This window comes from Leguminivora glycinivorella, chromosome 4 (genome assembly GCF_023078275.1).
Source record: "Leguminivora glycinivorella isolate SPB_JAAS2020 chromosome 4, LegGlyc_1.1, whole genome shotgun sequence".
NCBI classification, from domain to species: domain Eukaryota; kingdom Metazoa; phylum Arthropoda; class Insecta; order Lepidoptera; family Tortricidae; genus Leguminivora; species Leguminivora glycinivorella.
Window position 1 is genome coordinate 7182395 of NC_062974.1, and position 21077 is coordinate 7203471.

General features: G+C 35.2%; 2 protein-coding genes across 2 annotated transcripts in view; one reads left to right on the forward strand and one right to left on the reverse strand.

The window, feature by feature from the left end:
- Positions 1-6171, forward strand: part of LOC125225271 (atrial natriuretic peptide-converting enzyme) — a 181743-nt gene extending 175572 nt beyond the window's left edge. The window contains exons 16-17 of the mRNA XM_048128888.1: positions 1022-1170; positions 3511-6171. Coding sequence (XP_047984845.1) covers positions 1022-1170; positions 3511-3711 — 350 coding nt within the window. The 3' untranslated portion in view covers positions 3712-6171. The remainder of the gene's footprint in view (positions 1-1021; positions 1171-3510) is intronic.
- Positions 6172-20166: 13995 nt separating this feature from the next.
- LOC125225489 (gamma-1-syntrophin) overlaps positions 20167-21077 on the reverse strand; it is a 39072-nt gene continuing 38161 nt past the window's right edge. The window contains exon 14 of the mRNA XM_048129230.1: positions 20167-20458. The gene's annotated coding sequence lies outside the window, so the exon portion shown is untranslated. The remainder of the gene's footprint in view (positions 20459-21077) is intronic.

The following is a 21077-nucleotide window of genomic DNA, read 5'->3' on the forward strand; positions in this document are numbered from 1 at the left end:
AACAGAATAAATGGCTAGGTAGTCTAGGTGGCATACCATTGACTTGTTGTAATTAAAGAAAAGGAATTTAGTACCTACGTTCCACATAGAACAGTTCCTTTAGGTTTTTTATAAGCAGTGATCGGGACTATGGGAGCAAAACTTTAATAAAACTTGCTAAGTGGACATTTTAGAGTACTTACAGCCATGAAAATATTAATATCCTTGTAGCAATGTATTAGAAATTTTCGATTCAGATATAGAATCAAATTTAACACTGATCTGAAAATAATAATCTTGGTTTTATTTTAAATTTATGTCAGCTCTAAGGTTTTGTTAAAGTTTTGCTCGCATAGTTCCGATCACTGTTTATAAGAGTTTGTAAGGCATCAGAAAATTTACATAATAGAGGCAGAATCAGCTTGTCGTTTCAGGTTATTTATATGTATATATTCCCTAAGTAATGTAATACCTAATTTGAATTAAAATATTTTGATGAACAATCGGTAGTCACCATGTCTACGGAGCCCTGGGAGAACAGTTTTCGAGATATATTGTGTTTTATAAGTACCTTTATTTATATATGTACTTCTAGCTTTTGCCCGCGGCTTCGCTCGCGATAGAACGAGACAAAAAGTAGCCTATGTCACTCTCCATCCCTTCAACTATCTCCACTTAAAAAATCAAGTCAATTCGTCGCTCCGTTTTGCCGTGAAAGACGGACAAACAAACACACACACACTTTCCCATTTATAATATTAGTATGGATGTATGTATATTACATATTGTCATCTGCCAGGCAAGTATGGTCGCGCGACACATGATGAAACATCTGGCCGTCGCTACCGCACTTACAAATAGTGCGATAGGGACGGCCTAATGTTTTATCATTTATCGCGCGACCATGCTTACCTACCTGATGCGCTTACAATTTATTAGTAAATTTGTGTAAAGCTTATATGGATTTCTTTATCTGAAATAAATGTTTTTTTTTTTTTTTTAATTTTATATTTATCTCATATTATTTAATTTGCGTATTCAGTGTCGGAGTACGAGCCGGCAGTGAACGAGGTGGAGGTGCCGGTGCTGAACCGCGACCTGTGCAACCAGTGGCTGGAGCACCGCGACCTCAACGTCACCGAGGGCATGATCTGCGCGGGCTACCCCGAGGGGGGCAAGGACGCTTGTCAGGTCTCTAACCATATCCAATTTTACACGAGTAAGGTACAGCGGGGCAAATCCCGATTATTGGGGACAATTGTAACTGACCCATTTTTCCATTATTACATTATTGAGTTCCACATGTATCCACTGAACACGCATATCATATATACCTAACCAGTTGACACTAATTAATAATGCAAATATTGTAAAACATGGAAAAAAATGGATTAGTTGCATTTGTCCCCCAGTCTAAATTGACCGGTACAGCGGTTGTATTGCAAAAATGGATTAGTTGCATTTGTCCCCCAGTCTAAATTGTCCGGTACAGCGGTTGTATTGCAAAAATGGATTAGTTGCATTTGTCCCCCAGTCTAAATTGACCGGTACAGCGGTTGTATTGCAAAAATGGATTAGTTGCATTTGTCCCCCAGTCGAAATTGACCGGTACAGCGGTTGTATTGGATTTATGTGTGTTACCAACAAGTGGATTTTTTTTAAGGTAACGTAATCTAACATAGTTATTTAACCATGTTCTTCGTTTATCTAACAAATAAACAATACGTTATAAACTATATAATGCCCACTGCACCAACCACTTAACTCAGGGTTAGTTGGCTGTCATCTGTCAAATTCTATATAAAATGGTGGGTTAACCCTCGTGTTAACCCTCCATTTTCGTTGGTGCAATTGGCCCTAACAAAAATGTTACTGCCAACAATGGACGGCACAGTAAATGGTCAAGTTAGTACCTACAGTGGCGGTCGTGAGTATAGGCGATGTGAGTAGGCAAGGACAATCTACAAAGTACACGCAGTAGATGGAATGGGCGGATTAAAAATAATTCACCTTTTAATTAAAATAACTAGTTTGCTAACGTGGCAAGAGTAACACGAGTCACGATTTTATGACATATTCCATTTATTCACGACGCAAGTTCAAATGATAATCTATCTCTAAATAAGTGTTACTTTCTCAATATGTGCATAGATCCTTTAATTTGCAGCTGTAGTGATAATTGTGTGCTAAGTGCAGTGTATTGTGTATCATAATTTAAATGCAATGAAGTCGTGACTCACGTTACTTTTACATGGATTCACCCAAACGACTGCAAATGGATGATAATTGTTTTTATCAGTCTTAATAAATGCTCGTACGGTGCTGGTAACACACTGTAGTAGCGGATGAATAATCCTTTGGAATACGTTCCCAATCAACTGTGATTGAATCGCAGAAAGAAAAGTGTTCTAAGACGCATATTAAACATACCTAAGTTATCTGATTGGCTTTTAAAAGGAGTATATGTATTTAAATGGAAAATATTTGTAACTCCCAATTTTTTCCGGGTAAAACCCCTAAAAATCGTTTACCTCTGACACGGCCTTTTAGTGGGAATCTTTACTACATGTTCGAGCTGAAGGGCTGACAAGGGTCCGCCCTAAACGCAAAAGTGTATGTAATCTTCGATATCCAATAACCTCGGTAAAAAACCTCGACAATGTTTGCTTAGAACATCCCGTTTCTTTAGAGATTACGCAATCGTTTGTAGTCGCATCCCGCAAACAGTCGCCGAATCGATACCAGAACCTCTACTAGGATATTTTTGACGTTTTATTAGAATAGGTAATTAGGTACGTTACTCGAATTACTCGATAGTGCCATCGTCACGGATCACAGTTACTGTATGAAGAAAGTGAACAGTGCCCCAAAGTTACATACTAAAACCAAAAAATACATATTCAGTGGCGTTTTCGCAATCGAGTAACGATTTTATAACGTGAAAAACTCATGGTAGTGGTTCAGGTAAAGTGAAGCTGACTGTGATAAATCCATCCTCTCAAGTTTCATGAGGACAGATTTTGTAATGAATTATTGTCTAAGAAGAATGTCATTTACCTCTATAGGAAGGTATCTACGCAGATTAGGTAGAAACAAATGTTCACTATGGATTAAGGCATGGAGACGGAGAAAGGATTCTTATTTAAATTGCAAAATAATACGACCTGCAAACTTTAACGGTATATTTTTGCGTACCAACTCGAAACGTAGATTGTGCTCTAAAATGCGGTCAGACCAAATTTTTGCGCAGGGAGAACTCAAATATGTCTGGAACTAAATTCCGTCAGATCATTCTTGGTAGATGTACCTTATTGGTGGAGTTAAGGATGCCCGCGATCTTTTATGAGAAAGGTTTCTGAACGCGTGCGGATGTAATAGGTCATACGAAAAACTTTGAAATTAAACTAATGTCCGCGAAAAATGTTGGGATTTCCTATAAATACCGCCGGATCGGATATGATCAGCTGGTTAAAAAAAATCGTTCCACATGGCAATAAAATCCAGGTTTGATTGTGTTTTGATGAATTGCAGGGAGACTCTGGGGGTCCATTGCTGTGCAAGGACCCGAGCGACTCGTCGCGCTGGTACGTGGGTGGCATCGTGTCCTGGGGCATCAAGTGCGCGCACCCGCGCCTGCCCGGCGTCTACGCCTACGTGCCCAAGTACATCTCCTGGATACAGCGCCAGATGCAGCTCTACAATGACGACTCCGCGCGCTCCGAGGACATTTGAGTAACACGACGCCCCCACTCGCACAAGAGGGAAGACTCCAACCACATCAGCCGGATTCTGACCTTACGCTAACCAAAGTATTCACTATAAATTGATAGAAGTTTTATAAAGCGCCGCACGGCGCTCGTGAACTACGACAATAAAATAATACTGTTGACAATAATTTTCGACAAGAATGAAATGGCTAATTATTTTTACATATCACTCGATTATCGTGTGAGGTAAATCTGAAGCTGTGATAATAAGCCGTGTATTGTGAATGAGACCTATCGTATTGTATTCAACGTTTACTCATGATGTCTGCTCTTTTAAACTCTCGATACTTTTTCTCGGGGTTATAAGTCTTAAGTAAGTCCTAGATATACATATATTGATTAATGTGAGTGTTGGATGTCACCTGCAGCTTACGGTCAAGTAGGCTCGTAAAGCTTTAGCCTAATCTTTGAAAGGATTTTATATGGCCCTTGATTTTTTCATTTCTATTCAGTGTTGTTGGACGTTTAGTCTCGATTATAAATTGAGTGTCTGTTTGTTTGATGTTTGGTGTTAGTAGTCTAGGGAAAAGTGCTTTTATAGATTGGAAGTAAGTGTAATTTTGATTTAATGATAGTAGTCTGATGTAATAGGTAGATCCTCGAGTAGATCTCTCCTGTTGTTCGCCATAGCAGACTCTATGTGTACCGTACCTTCCACGTAATGTGGCTACATAGATGAATTGACATAAGTCACGTGTTACTTCAAGCGCACTTCCCTCGTACTATATATGGTGTTTATAATGTAATATTAATCGACAATAATATCCTTGAAATAATGACAATACATTAATTTTTCGACAATATATTTACAAAACTTAGTTTTAGCGGTAACGAACTGTACATTCTCCTAGTAGTTACAGGCATAATTTGGAAATCTGATATTTAAATACTATTTACAAAATTTATTTTAACTGTTTAGTAGTTAGGTAGTGACATTTTATAAAATGAAGATACTGGTATTCATAAGAAATTAGTAAAATAGCTTTAATAGTCCATAAGAATAATAACTTTAGATGCTAACAGAAGTAGCTAGTGTAGGTAGCAGGATTTGTATAAGGCAAAACAGTAAATTTCGTAGTTGCCTAGTAGTAACTATTTTTTGTTTTAAATTAGAAGTTCTGCAGGAGGTTTCAGGACCGCGTGGTAACATTCCTTTGTGTGTAGGAGAAGCTATGCTCAACGTTGATGTAACTAGCAGGGCTGTCTATGATTTTGATTACTACCCGTCTTGTATATTGGTCATAGATTACCTACATTAACAGCTCTGAAAGATTTTTGTAGTGTTATGTTTAATGGTTCAGTTGGCAGCCTTGCGATATAGATAAACTAATTAGGTAAGTAGGTAATGTTTCAGTAACTAGCTATAGCCACATCGTAAGATTATGTACCTACCTATATACTTAGTGAAAAATCTATTAACAGATTAGCAATAAATAAAATTATTATCTAGACTGTGAAAATTTATATCAATTACCGTATATAAAAGAGACTTAGCTAGTTACTGTAATTTACCCTAACTGTAATGGAAGTATGGTTGTCGACCTCTTATGAGTCTTCTTCTTATTCGAGCTTTCTCCTAGAATTGTTAAAATTGAAAATTTTTATATGAAATATCTAAATAACAAACATAATAATTATATTAATGGAAGAGAATTTAATGATCATTTTAAAGAAAAATAAAAGATTTAATCTACGGAAACAAGGGTGGAAACGATCGGATGGTACAACGTTTAAGTTTTTTTTATAAATAAATATTTAGAAAAATCACTCCTCCTCGTACAGAAGGAAAGATATCCTTTAAGGAGTCCACATATAAAACAGATAAATATCAAATCTTTCTTTCAAATGTTTCGACGAGTATTTAAAGTTTTACAATACTTCTACAACTTGTCAAGAGACCAAACTTTGGTCTTTAAAATCAAAGTAAAATCAGTGTTTAATTTTTCAATCTAGTCAAATTCTAATAAAGTAGGTTAAGATAGAATTTAATGTCAATCGTAAGTGAAACTTATGACTTTTGTACTTCAAAATCTTCCACAAACTGTTCAACATCTTGAAAAAAAATGACAATAAGTTTAAAAACAAGTACCAACTTTCTTATAAAAAAAGTCATCGTAACGTCTAGACAGAGATCTATTGAGTACCTATACACGGTGCCCGTGAGCATTGCGAGAGATTTTAACAGCTTACCTATTCCTGATCCAATTTATACTTTTCTGGATTTCGCCTAATTTCAGAGTTATTACCAATTGGAAAAAATATATTTTCTTATTGTTACTCAGTACAAAAGGCTTATTTAACGGCCTCGCTTACAAATAGTCTCACTATCCTCATTGATAGATGTCAAAAAATGAGAATTAAAACTTTACAAATTTAGTTTTTTAGAAAAAAAAATACCTTAAAACTCATTTTAAGTGCCACCTACCTAGTGTTACCTACTTTTTATGTGAAAATACATTCAATAATAGTAAAAAAAATACAAAAAAAATATATTGGCATCCTCATCTGTATTTTTTTTTTCTTTCTTTTGTCCTCAGGAATACTTGGTTAAAATCTCTCGCAATGCTCACGAACACTGTGTATACATATTCATACTTGATTGGTTATAATAGAAAGTTATCTGAAAAGTCAACTTTTACCGTGTTACAATTAGAAGTCAATTTGATGTTTTTGGAATTTTAAATAAAAATGACAGTTTGAAATATTCTAATAAAAAAAATCACAAAAGTGGTCTTGTAGCCTTATATGGCAGAAACCCGTTATTTACAAAATATGTCAATAACTAAATATTAGATTCATAAATAAAGAAACGTAAAGAATTAAAGACAATATGATAATAACCAAATAAAAACAGTTTTAGTCTGAAGATTTTTTTAAAACCTGTAAGTAATGTCCAAAAAGTTTTATCCGGAAAACCCTCGTTATGTTAAATTGTATATTACTAGAAACGGAATAGAATTATTTACAACTAAAAATGATACCTAAACTTTATAAATAACATAAAAGAAATGCATTGGTATTTGGCTTTATCATAGAACATGTGTAGTATAATGCACTACAACTCTTAAGTATAGAATACGACCGTAGACAAGTAATACAAGTCGTTTGTAATGTACCTACTTGTATACTATAAATATAGCATTTTCTTGGGTATATTTGAAAGTCGTTGCTAAATCAATAAATTTCCATCTATATGGAAATCCTTTTAATGCCTCTATTTGTTCCTTAATGTGGTGTATTCAAATTTGTGAAATCCCAGGCGGTATGCTATTTTTTTTTAATTTACAATATCTAGGTATCCAAAATGTCTTACCTTACGAATTCGTAGTCAGCTATTCAAAAGTTTAAAGTTCTTCACTTTTAATACGATCATGTTAAAATCTTAAAACACGCGTCATTATGTTTGTTCCTCCAGACCTCGGGCCCATTTCTCGAAGCTTCAAGTTACAATTTACAAGTGGTAGTCAATGTCTAATATGACAAGTTGGAAAGAAACTTCCCTGGTTCGACGTTGGTAGTAATTATAGTTCATGGCGGGTTTTTTTTATGAATATTGTAATTTACGAATATTATCCAAAGAAAAATATCTCTTAAGGGCCCATTTAGACGGTTCGAGAACTCGCATACGAGTTTTATTACATTGCGGTATTTGATGGCTGTGCAAAATCGTATGCACCCTTAACAGCCCGCAATGTAACTAAAATCGCATGCGAGTTTGCACGCCGTCTAAATCAGGCCTAAGGCTCCCAAAAAATTTCACACCTCCTAGGATTTTGCGAACTACGAGTATGATTTAATAGCTCTTTAATAAATGCAACGAACATTAATAAACGACAAAATATCTCTGTTTAATGGTATTTTGTTAAATGAGGAAATAGTGTATTTAGAGCGTCTTTCGAGTATAACTAAGCAAATGATTAGTAGAATATTGCTGTTCAGAGTCTAAGTAGACAAAGTTAAGTGTTCAGGTCTTGAGCCCGCGGGGTCACTCCTAGCGTAAATTAGAGACAATAATGTTTTTGTATGAACGAAAATGAACATTTCTACTGTATTAAAATTTAATCTAAGTCTTACATTTTGTTCAAGAGATTCTTATTTATTATAGATGTTCTATTTAGAAGGTAATGAGCAAAATCTGTAAAACGTTTTCAAATGTAAGAAAAGGTAGTCGCTTACAAATTACAATAAATAAGTTATGTACCTAGAGTCTGTTCGGAAAGTGAAGATTCGTGAAATCCAATACAATCCACAACTCTTCACTTTCCGAACAGACTCTACCTACGACAGTTCTGCACATAACACACGAAGCGTGACATTTCAAAAGAGCCTCGGGTGTAATAAGGCCCCTCTGAAAGCTCACACACTGTATATTGTTTTTCATCACACCAACTGGTAAAATGATGATGAACGTACACAAGAGTGCTATAGTTATTTGTTTTAGAAGGGGGCAAAGTTGTTGTTTAACCGCACGTGCCATGTCGAAGAAGCGAAAGACCCCAATATCAAAATTTGGTTCAAAAAGTTGAACCTTGAGCGTTGCGAGGGTTTCAAGGCGTGTTAGTGTGGTGACAAATGTTGTTTCACTCGGTAGTAAAATTTGTTTAACCTTCGTGCAATAGTACCTAACTATTCCTATGCGTGTATATTGAGGCCAGAATCTACGACATTAACAAGCCAATTCGAGCGTCAAACTTAAATCAATAAGGCAGATTAAGTAAATTATATACCTACTATGTTACTTTAGAAAGTCATATCCAATCAGTCTAACATAAAGGTTGTGTCATACATGTTTAGCTGTGTCTGTTATAAATCTGTGTTAGTACTGGCCCATATTGAATGTTGGACGTAGAAACATATTACATACTACCTAGAAATAAATATATTATACTTATAATTTCAGGCCTTCAACGATTTTAGCAAATATGTACGAGTAACTATTCAAAAGTCCTAGATGATAAAGCTCAATGAAAACTTGACAATAATTTATGAAGTTTTATAGGACCTTTATTCTAAAGTTACACTGAAAATAATTATATTGACATTGACAATACCGTGTTGTTACACGATTTACATATTATACACTAAGTAGATGTTATAATTTATGAAAAATATTAAAAAATGAAACATTATGCCTCAAATTCTTCCTAATTTAAATTAATGGAAATAATGCCAAATACAGACAAATTCACGACAATAAATAAAACTTTAGCTTAATTTTTATGTAAACCTATATTTTTCAAAGAGTAGGTACCTTATGTAAATGGTAGAGAATTCGCTAAAGCTCGGATCGATTTGTAAATGGTAGCAGTTCTAGTTTTATCAATTATTTGTTTTACCTTGTTCTAGTTTTACCTTGGTGGTTATCAACTTTCTCTGTGGTCCCTAGGACCGATCACAGACGGACTGCAACCTTATATAACAATGGAATTCTAAACCATCGATGTTCCTCGGCTATTACAGTAAACGGCCATATAGAATGCACAGCGATCGGTCTTTGGAAAGAGACAATTAACGTCACATTAAACAAGAAAGAGACAACGCTCTACGAAGACGAAAAACCGATGTGCATTCTTTATGGCCGTTTACTGTAATTACTGAATCTATGAGCACCACATTAGACTTTGTATAGAAAAGTAGACAAGTTACAGTTGCGTTTCCGTCCGTCTTAATCGGCCTAGTCACTGTGTACGCGAAAAACGATTTTTGGCGATATCAAAGCATGGAGTGATTGGGCACAACTAGGGCCCGAATATCACTTATTTCCTTTAGAATGTGTTACTTATGAATACAAACATTTAGTGTAAGGATTGTAGACACGTAATAGATACGCACAAGGAATTATGTACTGTGGAGCCACTAAAATAGATCTTTCCGTTATATACCGATATTTATTATATTGATGTTGTACCTATGTCGTAGACGCAGTGTTGCTTCCAGAGCCTGTTTATACTTCGCGATTTTATATGAAATTTACAGAAAATGTAAAAAAAATATATATGAAAGTGATCTTCATCCATTTTATATGTTTTGAATGTGACGGTTGTCGCTAATAAGACAATAACTTCGGAGGACGTATTTTTATCATATTAATTACCTACATATCGGATCATGCATTTCATGTGGCGGACTTCATAGCTTATTTAAGATTAGGATCGATTGTCCAGAGATATTTTTCTAAAAACGCTTTGTATTTTGCTTGTAGGTATTTATATTTTACGAATTCAGGTCAATGTCTTTATGTATTTAAACTGTTTTAACGTGCTTAAGAAGGGTGCCGGAATATTTTTCCTTAATTGTCCAGAGATTAATATCACAATAGATTTTATGCAACTTGTGTTACCATTTTGACTGTACAGTCGGCGACAGGTGTCAATGTCAAGGCATCAATTTCTGAGCACTTCTGATGGCGACTGTACAGGGTTACTTGCAAATACCTTATTGATCTGGGTTCATCATATGCCAAAAAATAATAAAAATACTGTTATATGTTACCGTAAAGAAGTATAGTTGCACGCGGTTTGGATGACGTTGGTTTCCAGTCCATAGCGTCAATAGTTTGGTGCCCAACCGATACCGCTTATGATAGTTTTTATTGTGTAGATTTACTTTGTTCCTCAAGCTTGGATTAAATATTACAGTAAAATGCGTCTTTTATTCGTGAGCCTTGCTATTCTCCATTCCGATATCTCTACTAAAAGACTCCTTCATCGAGAGTACTTGCATGAGTTACTAACTTAGATTTATTTCTAAGTATTGAATCGGGTGGTCGACTATGGCCAATGTGGAGAGGTTCCCACATAACAGGCATATAATATAGTCTGTAATATATAAATAAATAAATAAATATTGGAGACACCTTACACAGATCAACTTAGCCCCAAACTAAGCAAAGCTTGTACTATGGGTGCTAAGCGACGATATACATACATACATACATACATACAATCACGCCTGTATCCCATAAAGGGGTAGGCAGAGCACATGAAACTACTAAAGCTTCAGTGCCACTCTTGGCAAACAAAGGGTTGAAAGAAAACGAAACTGTGACATTGCAGTGACAGGTTGCCAGCCTCTCGCCTTACGCCACAATTTAACCCATATCCCATAGTCGCCTTCTACGACACCCACGGGAAGAAAGGGGGTGGTGAAATTCTTAACCCGTCACCACACATATACATACTTAAATAGATAAATACATACTTATATACATAGAAAACATCCATGACTCAGGAACAAATATCAGTGCTCATCACACAAATAAATGCCCTTACCGGGATTCGAACCCAGGACCGCGGCTTAGCAGGCAGGGTCACTACCGACTGAGCCAGACCGGTCGTCAACAACACAATTACAATTATCGCACGCGAGTTCACACGCCGTCAGGGTGAGCTGAAAGGGCTCAATGACACGTACCAAGAACTCACATATCGAGGGATTACTGGTGAAACCCGATAAATCGAGATGATTTGTCCTTGAAATAAGAACATTGTGGAAATTACACAAAAGGTACAGCGGGGCAAATCTCGACTGGGGGGCAAATGTAACTGGTCCATTTTTTCCATGTTTTACAATGTTATTATTATTAAATAGTGTCCACCTGTTATATTTATATGGTAGGCGTGTTCAGTGGATACACGTAGAACTCAACATCATGGTCATAATAATGGAAAAAAATTGATTAAGTAGTTACAATTGCCCCCCAGTCGAGATTTGCTCCGCTGTACCTTAGTTCGAATTTTCAAAAACCATTTTGCTCAACTTATCAGGTCTCACTTCGATATGCGAGTATGTATTACATAGCGGTGTTGTATTGGTGTGCTCTGACTTGTATTTAACCTCCACCAGTACGAAATGTAACTTATAATCGTACCTTGTATTAAATGGGCTCTAAATCATAATGGGTATATTGCCAAAAACAAAATTAGTTACGAAATGTTTATTTTCACTAATGGTTACAATATAGTTACATGTCAACAATATGTATAAATAACTAGGTTACCACATCTAATATGGTGGTTCCCACGAACAGGTATACAACGCTTCGATTCCAACGACGTACAGGGAGCACCTACTAAACATCTCAAGATTTGGGTAATTCTGTGTCGATGTCGTCCTCAAATTATATGTATGACTGCGATTAGACTCAACCCCGTCAAACTTTCCATACAACCTGTATGTGCGTAGTTTGACGAAGTAGTATTACGCAGTCTTGTAATCTGAGAATAACCCCTTTACTGAGCAGCAGTTGAACAAATATTTGAGAAGATTCGTAGGTCTACCCGATTCCGTACACCTTAGATCAATTTTTAATTTAAATTATTATAAAAAACGTACAATGTCTAGTTGAAATAAAATGAGTGGTGGTAACTAGATTCTATTTTATCTGACGGTGTACACTAAGGCCGTATTGATAAAGGCGCACATTGCTCTGAGCAATTAACAGACGTAACGTAAGGTACAGCAAGACAAATCTCGACTGGGGGACAAATGTAACTGATCCATTTTTTCCATGTTTTACAATGTTTGAATGATTAAATATATATGGTAGGTAGGGTTTGTATATATGGTAGGAGTATTTAGTAGATACATGTAGAACTCAACTCATGGTGTAATAATGGAAAAAATGGATTAGTTACAATTGACCCCCAGTCGAGATTTGCCCCGCTGTACCTTATCCGATTTTAATAACATGATATTTATAAACGAATTATGGATGGGATCTGATATTTCATAAACCAATAACACTTGATGAATAAGTAAGACTGATCATAGGTATAAATAATCCAAATATTACCTATCATAACCTGTCATTAAAATCAAATAACGCTTTATATACATACAGTCAAGGGAAAAACAGACATAGTGCAACCAAATAAATATTGCACTGCAAGTGTACCGTTGAAGAAACATAATATGGGAATAGTGAAATGCCAGAGCCAGATGCCAACAGGCAGGTTCCCAAAAGTTACATTTTAAAAACATTGAGACGCTTGCTTAGAGTAAGAAAATAAGTTTAAATACAGAGGTGAAATTCCAAATCAAATAAGAATAGCCTGTCGGTTTTTATTTTTCCTTTTAAAAATGAGATCTAAATAGCGACGGCAACTACATTACTTTAACGCACGTGATTCACAGCAGTAAAGCAGTCACGAATGTCAGTCATTTTATCAATAATTTCAAGATTTAGTAAGCGTCTCGATGCTTTTGACCCGTTACGAAGAAAGGGCAAAAGAAACTGCGAATGACATTGATTCAGTTCAGTCTTGAATATACTCTCTAAATTGACTAATCGATTCCCATATAACTTTCAGCTAATGCCCGCGTACTCACAAGGATATACTAGTATATACGACTATGACTTGATTTGTTTGTGGCCGTATTTCCACTGAGAAATTCGGGCATATCATTTCTCCGGCTGGATTACAAGTATTACAACCAATGTGAGCCGAGTTTCAAGTGCAAATGCTGTACTCCGCCTCAGTGGAAAAACCGCATGAAGAATTAGTAGCCCATTGCATAAATAGATTAGGTACTATATTGTGTCTATTACCAGTGGTAGCCGAGTTCAAACCGTTTCATTAGTTAGTTATCAGAATTTAAATAGTAATTTCGTTATATTGTTTGTCGGGTAAACTTGTAACTTTTATGCAGCTAGGCCCGTTTGGAAAGTAAGCTCTTCATTTTCACTCGAGCGACAAAAAAATCGATATAAGTCGCTTAAAACGAGTGCAGACTTTATAAGTTTTCATCGCGCGGGCACATGCTGTTGTTCACTCGCATTTACGTAGTAGGGATTAAACTAGGTTACTGATCATTATTCGATAGTGAAAGAAAAGCTCATATGATTTAATATTATATAAAATTTCTAGTTTATTACGTAGTTTTAATTTTATCGTAGTACAAAGTAATAAAACTACCACTCAGTCTACGTAATTTTTTAAAAGATTAAAAAAGTCGAGATAGGTACCCGGGTATAAAGTGGACGGGCCAACTGGTAAGTGGCGATTATTATGCAGGATTTCGATTGGTCAAATTACCGTATGCGGCTTGTCACGTATTAACTCGTCATATCAACAAAATTGGTTATTGCTTATTGGTTTATTTATTTCGGTGTAGAATTTCGTGCGAAAATGAAAAGTCACAATGTAGAGTAAAGATCGCTGAAGAATACATAGAATTGGCTTAAATACGAAATGCACAGACTGTTACATTTGAAAGAATTAATCACCTCCATCATTATTTCGTTTACCCTCAAATTATGAATTTAAAACATATTATACTTTAAGTATATTTTTCATTGATACTATATATATGAAGAAGTAAGTTTGAAATATGTATAATCTATCTGGTTATTTCTTATAATTTATTCTCAAACAATATTTTAAAGAAGTTTTAAAAAATACGTGACAAATCGCATGCGATTTAACTTTACAGGTAACATCACACTACTTCCTAGAGTTATATTCGTTGTTGTTATACTATAACCTTTTCTCTCAGTAGCGAATCCGCAGACACTCGAAGCTAATTATTATCTAGACAAGTCAATTGTGACACATGTCACTCAACCGTGACGTGTCACACAACACGTACACTGGATTGTTCATTGACATCACAATGTTGACAACAAACTGTCGCTGCAAGTATTTTTTTTTTATAATTTCTTACCACAGAAGCGCCTCGACAATACATCTCACGTGAGATAGACTACGATCCTCTACAGTTCGATAGCAACAATGGAGTGTCATCCTTTTAACCTATAGATCGTCCTAGACATAGGCTCCGACTAAGGTTTGACTCTTTGTCAATTTGACAGAGAAGCTGGCAAATTTTGAAAGTCGGTCGTCAGGAGGTAAAAATCAATACATCTAAGAATGTAGAAAATTGGGACTATACTACAATGTTGCCACTTTGAGGGATGGGTAATTCATTTCACGGACGAGATATTGTCACCTTGTTGTATTTTGGATTTTAGTCTACAATATTTCAAACATTAAAATTAAGGTTTTTATATATTTAGGTGTATACGATATTCTTAATCGACATTAATTACATCTCTGAATTGACAATAGAATATTACATATCAAGGGCAGGTGAGAAAAAGGATCTCATGTGTATCGACTTCGGCCAACAGTTAGCATGTGCGTGACTGTCTTACTTGCATACCAATTTTCTGTTTCACGCAGTCAGAAAGCGGCAACTTCGTATAGCCCATCGTGCTTAGTTGATGCTTACCAGCCAGAAGGCGCAATATATATCCTACCGAGTTAATATAGCTCATACAATCCAGTGTAGAGTTCAAAGCCATACCTATCACTTATAATCGATAGCCTCAAACAGCCAAAACCTACTAAGACTACCCAGTCAGGTCGTAGAATGTACACTAACAAACTGCTATAGACTGTACTTTTAGGTATTAAAAAAAAGGAAACAAATATTTTTTATACACAGATATAAAACCAAGCGGATCCGTCACTGAGCGACCTGTTTTTAACTTTCTTATTTGGTCGTATGATCGTATGGTTTAGCGAGTTTTTAAAGCTGGGCCACACAGAGCGTAGGCGGAGCGTCAGCGGAGCGCAATGATAGCGGTGCGCCGGACGAACGGTGGCGCTGCGCCCAACGGACGCCGGCGGGAACTAACGAGCGCGGAATGCGAGCGGTATGCGCGCTGAATGCTAACGCTACGCCATCAAAACGCTTCAAGTGTGGCGGAGGCTTTAAAGAGTAGATTTTGTTTACATTTATTCAAATACCTAAAGTTACAGACTATAGACTTATCTTAGTTGACAACCAATATACACCCCTACATCTTTGTACATATGTATTATACAAGTATTAGAGTCAAATCAAACTAAGTTAAAAACAATTTTGATACCACAGATTGCACAAAACTTAAAACCTATCAAATTATAACGTAAAGTGCGTCTATTGATTTAAACTAACACGATCTTCACTCATATTATTAAATTAAAACGGGACTTAATCGCGTAAAACTTACGTTTTATATTTAACCCGACGTTTCGGACATGACATTACGTCCGTGGTCACGGGTAGACTGGCTGGGAGTTGTATCAACATCTTCTAGCTGTACGAGTTTTTCGAACTACCCGCACTTGATTGTCATCAGTCACTTTTACGCTAGGGTTGCCACTCTGCCTACATACAACACTCACGACATCCGATGGTATGAGACGGGAAGTTTTCTCACGTTTACACTTGCTAATCACTGGATTCCACGAAGATGAAATCCCTTGCCCTTCATTTTGATTGAAATTACGATGTTTCCTGATTTCAATCGCTTCACGTACTTTCCTGCTATAGTAAAGACGTTCAGTTGAAAGGACTTTGGGATTATGCAGTTCAATCCAGTGGTTCGGTCCTGACTCTAGCAAATGCTCGGCAACCGCAGACTTATTTATTTGTCGTTTTTTGACCGCCGCGATATGTTCTTTGACCCTTTCCGCTATGGTGCGTTTGGTTTCTCCAATATAAGAACTACCACAGCTACAGTCAATCTTATAAACGCCTGGCGTCTGATATGGAATAACATCCTTTGCTGACCTTAGTTGCCCCGCCACCTTCGACAACGGCATGTACACAGTCTGTATCGAATACTTCTTTAGTATGGTACCAACCTTGTCTGTCACTCCCTTGACATAGGGCATAAATGCCGGTCGTCTTGCAACATTCGGATGATTGGAGTTTTACGCGATTAAGTCCCGTTTTAATTTAATAATATAAAGTGCGTCTATCCTATAATAATACCTCTTAACTTAGCTTAGTCTGGCTCTATCAGGAATATATGTGAGTGTGCACGGGAAAACGTCCCACTTTGTCGATTGTTATAAAATAAAGCCGCTTTGTCAGTTTATTCATATAAAGACAAATCAATCTCGCCTTAATGGTAACCGACAAAGTGGGACGTTTTACTAAACACACTCACATATGTGTTCAGTAGAATTCTTTGTGATGAATACTGCAAACAGTTGTCAACTGAAGTAAGTTACTTAACAAGATCATATCGTCACTACTTATAAAAAAACTTGTATCTTCGTCTGTCAATGAAAAGAAAATTGTAGTAAGTATGTATGGAATGCATATAGACTTACTGCGTTTTGACTTTGAGAAGCAGCGTGAGATACGAGATTTTTTCAAAGTAGCGACGATATCCATTATTGTTGACAGCACAAAATAGGATCAAATCTACAGATAAAAATCATTTCTTATAAACACGTACCTTGATAATATCGAGTATTGATTATATGGTATATAATTTTGCTAAAAACCCGTTTCTTCGCTAATTTAAAGTAAATAATATTTTTGCTACGAATTGACCTTACACAAGGCGCATATAATTGTATATACATTGTAACAAACAGTTTAGCACAAGAAAATAAGTTAAATCTACTACTTACATAAATATTTCAGATCTAGAGTAATATAAGCATGTAACTGCCAAAAAAAATACCTAGCAAATTATGTCCATATCTTAAGACACGTTCACATAAACACTTTCATATAATAACTTTTTGTGATGATTAAAATACAGTAATAAAAATTTCGAACACCCACAAAAATCTCGATAGTCAACAATTCAATTCATAAGAAATTCCTTAAAAACTAAATACAGGTAGAGTACTAAGTACCTACTAGCATCGAAAGATCAGTAGGCCAACCTGTACCATTACCAAGAGTTTGACATTCACATATTCGATACTAGCGTTAACTCAAACGCAGTACAGTCAACCAACCTGAATCCTAGGCCACTCTAGAACCCTTTCACAGTAAAAGTTAAAGTGACTGCTATAGCAAATAAAGCACGGTGTCAATACGACAGGGTTCTAGAGTAGCCTAGGATTCTAATTGGTTGACTGTACTTTCTCTTACTCCAATTTCAATACGAGATTCTATGACAAGGGGCTAAGGGCCTTTTCAGAATTTGAGACCCCCCAATTAGCGAAAGTTGTTAACAAAAATTACCTCGCTGTCAGTTTTGTGACAATTAAGCATACAATCGGTCTAAAAATTTACTTTTTTCACATTCTGAATGTAGATAATAGCTTAAAGTTTATGTAATTAACACAAAAACAATATTTTTATAGAAATTTCATGCTTAATTAACGTTACAAAACTGACAGTGAGTTAATTTTTGTTAACAACTTACGCTACTTGGGCGGTCCCGAATTCTGACAATGCCCATAAACGCATTAGCTAGCGAATATGCAGTGTTTAACACATGGTAAAGTCAGTTTAATAAACAATTTTACTTCATATTATAATATCACTGTCAGCTGCTTAGCGTTACTATTTCTCAATATAAAATATTCTATGGATTCACACACTATTTTTATACATTTTGGATGCAAATTACAGTGGCCTCGGAAATACCCCTTTACAGACAAAATAATATAATAGACTATTTTAATACAATAATATTGAAAATACTATATTTCTCAAGCCATTTTCTAACCGGCCGATCGTTCTTTCCATAAAATATATGAACGTTTAACAACCAAATAATTATACGAGATGAATTTATGTCAGATAAAATTTAAACATAGATATAATAAAATTGATATAGCAATATTTACTCTCACTTAAATTTAATGATATGACGCAAGCGCAAAATTTTCTAATATATATAACAGGCGTATTCCTATGAATAATTAAACTTAGTTAAAATCTAGCACTTAAATACAATTCGAGTTTCAGTCAAAATCATAGCCTCGAGCAAACAATACTTTCAAACTTTTTATAATACGTACATATGTATTTTATATGTAATTAAAACAGGACAGCTTCAAACATGTAAAAAAAATCATTGTATAATATCGCCGTTACTTTCAGTTGTAATAGTTTTGGTTTAATTGAGTTTCAGCTAATATCTTTGGTAAAAATAATCGGTAATAATTAATATTATATTAAAACTAGGAAATCATATATCTAGAAAGTATCAGTAAAGAAATACTTAGATAATTAATAGTAATTATACGTAAAACTACTTCGTAAAACTATGAATTCGATGATTTATAATTTAGTATCGGAAAGTCCACTTTTAAAACGATCCGCTAGACTTTGTGACCGACATACGTTACATATCTTTACATCACTAACCAACCAGAGTAAAGTAATCGGTCTAACAGATGTTGTATCGAGTCTTAAAATAAGCAAGAATAAATAATAATACTGAATGTAACTCTTTCAAAGTTCCTTCTATTCTACAGTACTACAACTAAAGATTTGCTTCAACAACTCTTATGTTGCAATCATTTCTTCATTCATTAATTTTTTTTCCATGAAAACTTCTTTGTCAACCGAGTTTAGATGTGGCTGTAACTTTGGTTGTAGTACTTTTTATCCCATACTCAGATAATGCTACTCGTTCTTAAGAAAAACCTTAGATCTTGAGAGTATTAAGAATCAAAGTACTTATAAAATAGATTTGAGTCTAGAGGGAATTGCAAGGAAGACGCGCAATATTGATATCATAGGAAAATTTAATCTGAACCGGTGTGCATAACTGTATTATTAGACATTAGTCAAAGTTCGTATTTGTCGTGCTACCAGTCAACCCCAGAACTTTTGCACTGAAACGCAGTCAGCTTTATAGTGCGTTTGTACGTTTCCGTGAGAATACCATGGTAAATGAATATGCACTATAACCTATTCAATATTCATCCATACCTAATAATAACGAAAAATATGGCAGTTAGTGAGCTAAACACCATAATTTGACGTTATCTCTTCTTCAAATAATAAGTTTTATTTTATATGTATTTCAGGTTTATGAGTTTTATGACATTTAATTAAATGCCGAATTCGTTCGTCCTATGCAATTGAATATTATTTTTGATCTAAACTCTGTCAAACAAGTCTGTCAGTAAATAAGAACAAAGAAAACTATAGGTATTCTTTTCTCTAGCACCCTAAAGAAAAGGATGCATATAGTTTTCTTTGTTCTTATTTACTGACAGACTTGTTTGACAGAGTATATCTGCAATTATTTAAATCGTTTGCAACATTTATTACCGATTCAGTTGAATTTGAAAGCTACTTTCATATTAACAGGACACTAAATCGTAAGACGCTAGAATTACAGTAGAAAACGTAGTCTCCTGATTCGCTGTCTAAGTTTCGAAAAATACTAAGCCATTGAAAATGTTAGATACCTTGAAAGTACAAACTACCTGTCATTATGACAGAATTAACATGACTTACAACCCTAATGGGTTTATAGGGAAAACTTTAGCTGATACGAATTTTTATGTACATAAAACAATTTTGTTTTGTAAATTGTGGTGGCTAAATTAGTTAGTATACAAGTGCGAATAATATTAATTTCGCTCGTGTATCGTACTTACGTAATATACTTATCATAGCACCAGACCCTTTAGCACAACTTGCCTTGTCGCGCGCGAGTCCATGCGTCAAGCGCGACTTCAAGTATGGACTCGCGCGCGACAAGGCAAGTTGTGCTAGGTCTGGTGTTGTAAAGTAGCAGATGTACTGTAATATACATATAATCACGTATCATCCTAGGTTCGCCCCATAGTCAAAGATTCGCTTTAATACTAACAATTGAAACAATTTAAAATGTAACGATAAACAACGCCTCAACGAGACAAAATGGGTAAAGCAAAGTGAGTTTTAGTTTTACCTCAGTAAGATCTTGTCGACGACTAGACGTCCTGAACGCGTTTAGTCGTTAGTCTCTGAAAATTGAGAAATAAGACAGTTATTTGACTATCAAACTAAGCGTAGAATTTTAATATGAAATAAATAAATAAATAAATATTGTAGGACATTCTTACACAGATTGACTGAGTCCCAACGGTAAGCTCAAGAAAGCTTGTGTTGCTGGTACTCAGACAACGATATATACATAGAAAACATCCATGACTGAGGAACAAATATCTGTGCTCATCACACAAATAAATGCCCTTACCGGGATTCGAACCCGGGACCGCGGCTTAGCAGGCAGGGCCACTACGCGCTAGGCCAGACCGGTCGTCAAAATAAATAAATATTGGGTTGGTAGACATAGACATAGACATAGACATTTTATTAATAATATTATAAATATTACACGTTCATCAATAAAATTATTTAACAGCAATTAAATTAAGATTATTACAATTTCAGTCTAGTTATAATTTCGAATATTTAATTGAAAGATGCATTCATTGATTATATTACATATGATATGTCATTTAGATTTGTTAATTTGATTTTATACATAATTATTATTTTATTCTAATATAAGTTATTAAGTTAGTAAGAAAGTAATGAGCGAATCATAACCAATATTGTAATTTTTATTTAATTTATTAT